Genomic DNA, 10677 nt, shown 5'->3' with positions numbered 1-10677 from the left:
TAGCCATTAACAATATAATAGTAAAAAAAATATGAAAGAAAATAGTTATCTTATTAAACATTAAAAATGTAATGCATATCATTTTAAGTAATTAGAAATATTTAATAAGACATTTCTTATTTTTTAATTAATGTTCTTAAGATAATGGTCAATAAATCACATACTTTTAATTAAAGTGATTCAAATCATAAAATAGCTTGGGATTTTATGTTATTGTATTTCATTTTTTTATTCTAATTTTTTATTTAATATAAATAAAGCTTAAATTAAGGATATTATTGTAATTTACTTAACTATGGGTCCTGCATTGAGAAGTAATATTCTCAAGTCTCAACTCAATCTTACTCCGATTCTATAATTTGGAAAAGTTCAGGTTAAAAACCATCCTTGTTTAAAAAGAATTTTCCTGTTAAAGTTAGGTGCATGATATATAGTGTCCATAAACACAATGTAGTCATGATATTCAATAAAGGAAAATTGACGTATCTTAATTACACGTTTACAGCCAAAGTGTGTGCATTCTTGTTAAGGATTATATAGGTAAAAAAAAAAAGCCTAAAATATTACTATCGTTAATATGCGTACTACTCTTGCACCAAATGAAATTGATTGATTAAAATTCAAGTGAAATAATCTATGATCATGAAGGTAGTCAATGATTGAAAATTAATTATTACAAGAATTTTTAGTGACATTTTGGGGGAAATTGAACAAAGATATACTTGTGGATGTAAAGGAGTTACATTTAAGCTTTGGCTTTACTCTTATCAGTATAACGTCTCACAAAGTGTAATTTGAATCCATCGTTTTACATTCTCTAGAATACAAGACGAATCTTCAGATGCCTGCGTGATAAATAAGAACCTAACCCTAAAGGAACCTAGTATAAGCCTAACCTTTGATAATTTTTACTGAAGCGGCATAAGCAGGATACAAAATTTATGCCGAAAAAATCATAGTAAACTATAGTGTATCTCTTCAATGTTTCTGTTGGTCCGTGTATATCATTTTTACCTCACTAAACTAACTTCTTCTTCGGGCATACTTTTGGAATCATGTTCTTGGCATGATGAAAACTGAGCACAGCAGGAAGAAATGTCGATTCCAGCCACCTCCATAGCATCGCAGACCCATTCAGGAACATCACCTTTCGGGAACTGCAGTATGAACATGTAAGTAGGTCTAACAATCACTAGAATTGGAAAAAATTATCATGTCAACAGAGATATATTACAGTTTTTCAATTTCAAAACAAAAGTCAATGTAATGTGACCAAAATTCAAGGTTGATGTAATTTTCTCAAGCATACCATTTTGCGTAGAAAGTCGCATACAAATCTACAAAAAGTAAAAACGAAATATGGTTATTGGCGTATAAAGGAAGGAAATTATTGAATGGAAAGTATCAATTCAGATCAAAAGCGAGATAGAATGAGAGAAAAGAATAATTAAATATGAACATACTCTGGAAACCTTCCTTCAACTATTGAAGAGTGTAGATTCCTACTGAGCTGCAAAATTTGGAAATACAATGACTTTAATCATACATATTAACACGAGTACACAACTATATAGTTATGATGGTCTTTTTATCAGATGTTACTGCTTCTACCTGCAACATGTAGTATAAATTATGATATGACAAAAGTTGAGACCCCATTGCATCTTTTGTCACAAGGCAATGGATGTAAGCCCTGCTGTAGGTCTTGCAAACCTGTGACAGAAGAAATAAACTAAAACACATGCTGATTTCTGCAAACAGTTGAATCAAATAAAGAATTGACCTCTTACAAACATACCATACAAGGGCAAGTAGGATCAATTGGACGGGTGTCATCAGCCATTGCTTTGTGTTTTAGTTTCAATACTCCCTGCAAAATTACAGGAAGAAAAAAAACAAGTTAAAAAAGAAATTGATTTATGAATGAGTGGAATTAATTAAAAAAATTAAAATCTATACACGATCATGAATGCATATAAACGACTATTGCATGTGCGCGTGTGTGACGAAAGAATGTTACAAATAATCAATAAAAAATGATCACCTCAGGAACAAGAGCAGTGCCAAAGCGTGCTGTGCGGGTAGGATACACACAATCATACATATCAGCACCCAAAGCACTACAAACAACAATATCAAGTGGATAACCAACTCCCTGAAAGTTCATGCAAAATGAGACGACATAATACTAATATATTTTAAGAAAAAAAATAAGAGGTTGATAAGATGAAGTCATTCTCAATCTCACCATAACATATCGTGGTTTGTCCTCTGGCAAAGCAGCAGTGCACTGAGCAACAACTCGCCAAAATGAATTTTTATCTTCACCGCCTGAAAGACCACCAATAGCATAGCTGTGACAAAATAAAATTATTTTTAACTCCACATCACTACTGAAAAAACTATTAATTTCAAGACTCTTCTGTGCTGCTGCTGGTGTTCGTATATAAAAGCAACTTATGTCTATTTGTAAATTACATTCTTTGCAGGGGAAAAAACACCATATGCAAGTAAAAATATCCAAACGTGACAATGTCATGCAGATTGTGAGGGATAGTCTGTAAGGTTCATTGTAATTTGAGTAAATTCATAAAAGAAAACCTTTATGCACATTTTCAAGATATCTTATATACTATATCAGAGTCTTCAATATGTATTTTGTTTTCACGCATCCATGGATGTTACTAAGTTTTGGATAAAAAACAGAGTCCTCCTTTAATGTGTTAAAAACCAGACCAGACAAATAGAGCAGTAAGTAAGGCCACCAGTTCAGGGTTTCCCTCCCTCCAAAAAAATCAAATTTGGATATAAACCAGGGGGAAAATAGTCGAATAACAAATTAAATCCATTTAACAATGAAAAATTATTTTTACATTCTAACAACAACTAATATTGATCTATAAAAAAAATGTAAGATTATTTTTAAGATTAAAACTTATCATGTTTTAAAGAGGAAATAAAGACATTGCAAAGACAATTTATGAATAATTTGACCTAGTCAAGTTTAGGAAGGCAACTGTACCCAAAGCCGAGCCAACCAAACTGGCCAGTAGGATCAGTAGACTCTGTCTTGTTCATAAAGCACAGCAAAAAAATAAAATACAAAAGTATTGGAAAAACAATAAACGGTTTACAAGTTGACAAGAATTTGCACCTACCCAGGCAAATTGCGCTCCACCAAACCTTTGACACAGATATCCCTGATTACAAAATATCATAATTTATAAGCAATATACAACTTCCACACTGGTAAAACAGTAATCAGGAAACTAAATATAGTGCACAACAAATAGCAAGAAGGTTATGCTTTGTGCAGGAATTCACCTCAATATGGGATCTAAACCACCTTGCACGATACCAAACAAGTTCTGATCATGAGGTCTCTTGTGAGCTGTTAACACAAGGCAACGTGCATTGATATTCAGCATGCAAAGTAGACAGTGATAGAAAAGTATGAGTAGGATTAAAAATTTGGCCTATCATTTCTATTCAACATTCATGCTAAAATAAATATAAAACCTTTTACAAACTGGCCATGCTTGACATCATTGACCATAATTTTATACTCGGCAAATGCTAAGAGACGAACATAAATCACTTTCACCCTTTCTTTTCTCTAACAAAGTATCTAATGTGCTAGTGATTGAATAAAGGGAACTCAAGAATGGCAAATTAGATAAGCTTTCCCTTCCATTGTCTTTTGCAGTTCTATCTTCTTCAAGAAATAGAATATACGACAGAAATGCTTACTAAATATTAGGAAAGAAAATATATTACTGCAATAAGGACAGGTTTTTCATTATGAAAAAACAGCAGTCCAATAAACAATTGATATACAACTCAAAATAGCCACTACAAAAAAAAATGAAAAATAAAAATTTTATGTTTGTTCCATTTCAAAGATGTGCAAGTTACCAAGATTATAATTTATAGGATCCGGATTGTAAAGGGTATTCCAGTGATTTTCAAGCGAAGGAAAAATGGATTCACTGATATGGTTTAATGGTTGCTCTCGGGTTAGCTTGAATAAAATGTGTAAGTCTGGAATTTAAATTATTTTCAGTTGCACTCACATTTCACAATAGGGGAATAATTAATTGAAAGTCAGACGATTATTTTATTCTTTTGAAAAATAGAACTAAGTCTAGATTGCATCACAAGAATATCAGTTGTACAGGTTAGGCCAAAGTTTGTCAATGGTCACAATTCAATTCCCTTTCTTGTGACACTAATTCACTTCAATATTTACCTGCTATACATCTGTCTATCCATCTAAGAGTTCGATACATGGCTTCCTCTATTCGTGGACCAGTAATGGTGGTCTTTACAACATCATCGAGAGCCATAATGATATCTGCTCCAATTCGGTTCTGCATAATTTATGACAAAATTATGAAATCATGGGAAACAAGAGAGCATCAAATATTTCAGACTGCTTTAGGGGAGAAAAACTGTCACAACAACAAATGAATATCTTAAAACTGTTGAATTTAGAGGACAAATATAGAGGGAAAAGGGATGGCATTGTTTAAGTGAAATTGATAGATTGTACAATACTCGAGTTATGTAGAACATCTATATATAGACTATAAATAGACTAAGTGGGGACATTTTCCAGGTACAGAAAGAAAGAAAACAAATATCTTGAGAAAAGACACAACTGAGAATGACTAAGAAGGAGTAGTCATTCTCCATTTGTAGTAGACTGCAGAGTACTACAGGCTGTCTTGAATTGCCATTTACAATTGCTTTATAAAAACTAATGGGGAGAAAGTTGAATCAAGAGTAGAGAACATCAAAATCTGCAATAAGAGGGGAATAGGAAGCAAAGATAAAGGAAAAGACCTTTTATTGTAAGGGATAAATTCCAAATGTTAAAGACAGATCAACCCTCCCTCAATATGGAAATACTGTAGAAATAACTAATTTAAAACAAGGATAAATTTTATTTAAAAACAAATACATTATGCAGACTCCCATAATCTCCTATAGATTTTAAATACAACATATATAAATACTAGAAAAAAGAAAGCACCCAGGTAAAAATAAAAATAAAAGAGAAACGTGGAGAAAAGTTTAGTTTCCTTACTTGGATTTGAATCGATTCCTCAGGTGTTAGAAGCATTGGTTTTCCATCTACTGGTGACTACAACAAGAGAATAAACTTTTGTTACAAATAACAAAAGATGACATATACTTCATAACAATAATTCCATAAATTATTTCTTGAAATGCTAAGGTGGTCAAGGTGTTAGGTCAAAAGACATTTATGTCTTAAAGACGAATTATGACTCTTAATTATTTTGATTAGATGCATAGAAATACAAATGATAAAAATTGTGTTTGATGTGCTATCAGATATCTAAGTTTTCAAACGATACATCCATATAAGACGATATGATAGAAAGTGTTGATCTTCATCAATAAAGGCACGCTCTGCTGGTGCAGACCTGCTATGATAGAAAAAGTGACTTTCCTGTTGAAGTGTAAGATACTTCAACCTTAGACTTTGCATGAAGAAGGATATACATTTAATGCAAGCATTAAATCCTCTAACGGCCTCAAGACTTTAGACGAAAAACAAAGGGAATAATCCATCAATTGAGATAAAGGATTGAAGATAAAAAATAAACCTACTTGCGAATTATTCATTATTCTTTTTTGTACAAAAATTTTTGTCTAGATATTAAGCTTTCAAAACACCTTGTAAACCTTGAGAGAAAATACTAAAGTGTTGAGTGATATATCTCTCGGTAAGACGATCTTATATTAATCATTGTGTAAACTTCCAATAGATCCTATTGATTTGTTTAAAGACAACAGTGACTTGGTAGAACAAAGAATATTGTGTTAAGTCAAACTTGGGTAGAGCTTGTATTTGTAAGAGCTTTGTAACTTTTGATAAGTTAGTGAAAACTTGATGGGTTAACAAAAACTGGACATAGTCTCCCATAGAGACGAACCAATATAACCTCTTGTGTTATTCTTTTCTGTTTTCTTTGTGTTGACTAACAAAGGATTCAAATTTATTTTTAGTTCTTATATTTGTTAAGAGAACGATTTTTCCATCGTCTAATAGAGTTTTTCTCAAAAGATCTCTTATTTGTTTTCAGTAAAATCTACATATAAATGTATTTTTAATCAACGTAAAGTTTAAAATTTCTAAAAACACAATTCAACCTCATTCTTGAGTTATTTGTTTCTACACAAGGGTTTAATCAAACTAGTATGCAGTCAAGTTAGCAGTTTGGAAGGCATGGTCACAAAAGCAGATTTTAAAACACTGATCAAGTGAAGCAGAACACACCTTTGAAATCTTTTCTATATTTTGAAAGGAAAAAAATTACCTGAAATGTCACACCTTTTTCTGTGATATCAGCAAGATGCAACAGTGAAACCTAAAACATCAGAGAAATAAAAATGATTTTATTTAACAGGATCCTAAACATTAATATCAATCAACCAACGTATAATATTGGTCCACTTCACATAACATATTCGTTGTTAAGCCTATTTTCATAGTTCACTTCTTTGACAATGAGTTACTTTCATCACTTCTCTTAAAGAGTTAAATATGATCTTAATTTTGTAAGGTTAAACAATAAATGACATAAAACATTATACTAATTCATTTATTAATATCTAAAAACAGAACAGCAACACTTCAAAGCTTTAAGATACAGAGATACACAGAACAAAAACTGAAAAAGGACGCGCACGTGGGGGGGAACTTATGTTATGCCACACTCACTCGGAAATTTATCAAATTTTTGCTTTCTTCATTATTATGCAATTTTCATGTAGTATATTAACAATAAAAATCATGAAAATTAAGTTTTTTTTTTTCCATTGTTGGCATAGGCTACTTGGCATGAACAATTGCCATCAAGTAAAATTAGCAAGCAAAAGTATTCACAGGATCAAAGAATGCTAGAAATCACAACAGTTCATGCAATGCTAATGAAAACAAGAATCAAGTATACATAATGTCATAAACTACCATTTGAAAGCCACCAGAGTCTGTAAGCAGAGCCCGTTTCCAATTCATAAAATTATGAAGACCACCAACTTCATCAAGAAGCTCAGAAGTAGGTCGAAGGGCCAAGTGATATGTATTTCCAAGTATTATTTGGCAACCAATATCCTCAAGCTGGCTATTTGTCAATGCCTTTATTGTTCCTGTGATTAATAACGGTTAAATATGAGTTATTTTATAATAAAAATATGTTGAAAATATCTTTCAAAATATTTATTTAACAGTTATTTTTACTTAAATGATAAGAATTGATACTTTTATTATTTATGGCTTGCAGATATGAAAAGATAAGATTACTGGCCTGACAGACCTAAAAAACCAAAGAGATGTATGATGTACTTCATATTTATCAATGCAACAGGATTCTTTTCCATGTTTTTCTATTCTTTATCTTTTCTATTTTTATCTTGCATTATTCATCTTTGGGGTAGACATTCGGGGGAAAGGCTAACTTCTAGATAAAATTTAAAGAAAATATGCATGCATTAGTTTTAGGGGTTAGACACTTAGAAGAGGGTAACTTCTAATATAACAAAAAGAAAGGATTTCATAAAAAAATCATTGCTAGGAATAAAATGATAATTTTATGCCCATGCATTTTATTTGTTGAGTCTTTGCAAAGGAATTTGGGAGATAGATAAATAAAATAGGCTTGTCATCCTGAAGAAGTAGGGGCAAGTAAATGAACAGATATGGGTAGAATAGAATCACCTAAATTGATAAAGAAGAATCATAAATCCATACATCCTAGGATAACAAGGCATGCTAGGTCCTAACATTTGCATTCCATTGAATTCTCTCTTTAATTATTCTGCTTTTAATTCCTTTGCTTTTTATTTATAATTTACTATTATTGTCTTCTATTCTGTCTTCTACTCTTTCTTTTATTCCCTTGTAAATTGAAAAGGTCTCCAAGATAAGTACAACACAAAATCTCTATGAATTTGACACTCGGACTTCTCAATACTTTATTACTTGTGACAAATTTGGTACACTTGTCAACGAGTTAACACTGATCATTCAAAAATCCCATCATCTATAAGCAAAATTGCAGCATCTAAAGCGAACCACAGCTATTAAGCAATACACCAAAATCCCAACAGACTAAGAAATTCACATCAAACAATGCAAATACCAACAGCCAGTAATGTGCATTCTATGTACAAGCAAGAATCAATGCCCATAGGAAAATATTTTACTTCAAAATGTGAAGCATTTCTTCAGTAATTTGCTCCAATTAAAAGCAATTTGGGAACGACCAAAATATAATTTTGATCCCTCTTATGAACATTTGGTCTTAGTTTGGTACCCTAAGTTTAAAAAGTTTCAATGTGATTCCTAATGTTCTTAAAATGTTTTTGCACTAACAATATTAATTTTGACTAATGTGGCAAATGTCTATCTAACGTGGCATCTTTCACAGTTTGTTATGTGTCACCAAACTAACCAAATCAATGTTCTGAGAAAAGAAAAATTTTGGTATAACAAAAATACTTCAATGGAACAGAGTAAAACTTTTAAAACTTGGGGGACCAAACTGAAACAAAATAATATTTTAGCTGTTTGGGAACACATTTAAAAAAAAAAAGGAGTTTATTTTGTTATTGCATGCAAAGTTTTAAGTAGGAGAACAAAAAAAGCACTAGGAAAATTGAATTTGCTGCATTGCAGAAACCAAATCAGGGAGAATCAAGTTAGAACTTTGACCTTGTGTGCCCACAGGCATAAACAACGGAGTTTGGCACACAAAATGAGGGAGTCTCAACCTCGCAGCGCGAGCACGGTTGAATCTGCCAAGAACCTGGGAAAAGAAACAGGACAAACTTCTAAGAATAACCGAAACACTGTTTAAAAACCGTTAAGAAAAAAGGATCACGCGCTGGCATGAATAACACGTGGGAAGTGATTTTCAGCCAACATATATAGCCATAACACTTTATTGTATCCACGTACCGTTCAATGTTCATTGAGACATTTAAATGAACCATAAAAAAGTACTCATAACTCAACTAACAAAAATTCAAATTGATTTAATAATTAATAGAATAAAATCAGAGACAATGCAATGCAGCATTAGAAGATGAACCTCGAAAGTAAGCGCCATCGCGTTAGTCTCGGAAGCAGTACGGAGCACACTGGTAATAGAGGTAGTATATCCTGGAAAGGAAGCAGGAAAAGAGAATAATGAACATATAAGAACAGAAAACGTTGTCGGTGAGAGGTGAAGAGGAAGAACTTACAGGTACGGAGAGAGAGATGCGGCGAATGAAGGAGTAAAGGTAACTACTAGGGTAGGGCTAATGCGAAGGAAAGTTGTTATGTTGGTGCATACCTTGGCGGCTACGAGGGTGTTGTGGCGTTCGCACCTTATTTGTAATATTGTTTGGTTTGAAACACAGACACCAACCCATGGGAGCCTTCACGCTCATCATCCCTCGAAACATGCTAAAGACCCCGCTTTGACCAAAAAATAAAAAATTCGCTGTTCCACTGTGTCTTCTGTCTCCTCCTACTTTTTTTGCACGGCTCACCCCAATACCTATGGGTAACGCGCCAATCACAAACAACATGTCACCATGTTTCTTGTTATGTGTCCTAGCCTCACACCGAACGCAACTTTAAGTTAACCACCATTCAAAATTTCAAATACACCTAGTAAAAGTCTATTTACTACAACATAATTACTATAGTAAATAATAAACACTTTTATTTAATCTTTTAACCAATAAAATTTGCAAAACATCAATTTTTTAGTGAATTAAAAGAAATCAAACCTACATATACGAAAAGATCATTCAGGATACTAAACACTTTTATCTAATCTTTTAATATTAATCTCTTGAAGTAGAATTTAAAAAATAAAAATAAAAATTGACCACCGAATACCTATCTGCTCGTGCTAACCACCCACCCTACCCCTCACGTTACCATAAATAGGTCGGTTTCCTTCTATCTATCCTTGTTTTTTTTTCTAACGCGTTTGTATGTTTCTTTAAAATAGGGTTTAATACATACATATTTTATTTTTATAATTTACTTTCATTGTGATTTTAGTTATTATATTTAAAAACTTTAACGTTTAGTTCTTATAAGGTATAATTGAATTTTGTCGGAGGTGCATTGGGGCGGCATCTTTTGTCAGCCGTTGATATATTGATTTTTTAAATAGCGGCTTAGATTGTACTGGTGTGGAGGTTTTTATACTTTTGCAAATTGTTAACGAAGTTCTTGGGCAGAGAAATGTTGATCTGCATGGAAGGTCAACAATGTGATTCCCAGCCTCAAAGTGAGGAATGCCATGGGTAGGTTTGCCTATGGTGGGGTTTGTCGTGGTGTGGAATGCCAATGGTTCCCTTTAGTATCAAAGTGAAGAACAGTGAAGTGCAAACTACAATGTTTTAGGTGTTAGTCAATAGTGATAGCGACTTAAGGGTGACACAGCCAAGAGAGTATATGGAATAAATATCTAGTTTAATGTTTAAATATTTTTGCTTGTAATTTTTTTAATTTTTAAATTCAGGTAAATATCTCACTTTTGTTTTTTGCTTTTAGTTTATGATGATATCATCTTATAATATAACACTTATGATGAAATTTATAATGATATTAATATTTGATGATAATATTTTTAGGTGACATGA

At 32.3% G+C, this 10677-nt stretch overlaps 1 protein-coding gene across 2 annotated transcripts; it reads right to left on the bottom strand.

The window, feature by feature from the left end:
- Positions 1–702: 702 nt before the first annotated feature.
- LOC114415295 (queuine tRNA-ribosyltransferase catalytic subunit 1-like) lies at positions 703–9940 on the bottom strand. 2 transcript variants are annotated; one of them, XM_028379913.1, is made up of 16 exons: positions 9277–9940; positions 9123–9193; positions 8744–8837; positions 7001–7179; positions 6348–6398; positions 5090–5146; positions 4250–4370; positions 3325–3391; positions 3159–3200; positions 2249–2354; positions 2045–2155; positions 1799–1870; positions 1612–1713; positions 1464–1510; positions 1310–1337; positions 703–1157 (listed from the first exon to the last, which is right to left on the bottom strand). In XM_028379913.1, the coding sequence occupies exons 2-16, from the start codon at positions 9138–9140 to the stop codon at positions 1011–1013; spliced, it is 1242 nt and encodes a 413-aa protein (XP_028235714.1). In that variant the 5' UTR covers positions 9141–9193; positions 9277–9940; the 3' UTR covers positions 703–1010. The 2 variants fall into 2 exon arrangements, with proteins under 2 accessions (XP_028235714.1, XP_028235713.1); XM_028379912.1 differs by having other exon boundaries at positions 9369–9940.
- Between the last annotated feature and the right edge of the window lie 737 nt (positions 9941–10677).

This window comes from Glycine soja, chromosome 6, assembly GCF_004193775.1.
Source record: "Glycine soja cultivar W05 chromosome 6, ASM419377v2, whole genome shotgun sequence".
In the NCBI taxonomy this organism is placed as follows: Eukaryota; Viridiplantae; Streptophyta; class Magnoliopsida; order Fabales; family Fabaceae; genus Glycine; species Glycine soja.
This window is presented reverse-complemented; position numbering and strand designations above follow the sequence as displayed.

Coding starts and splice junctions, on each gene's coding strand:
- LOC114415295 (XM_028379912.1), bottom strand. CDS start 9,606: ATGTTGTTTGTGATTGGCGCGTTACCCATAGGTATTGGGGTGAGCCGT. Junction 8,838..9,122: donor CGATGGCGCTTACTTTCGAG/GTTCATCTTCTA, acceptor TTCTTTTCCCAG/GTTCTTGGCAGATTCAACCG. Junction 6,399..7,000: donor ACTCTGGTGGCTTTCAAATG/GTAGTTTATGAC, acceptor CTGATGTTTTAG/GTTTCACTGTTGCATCTTGC.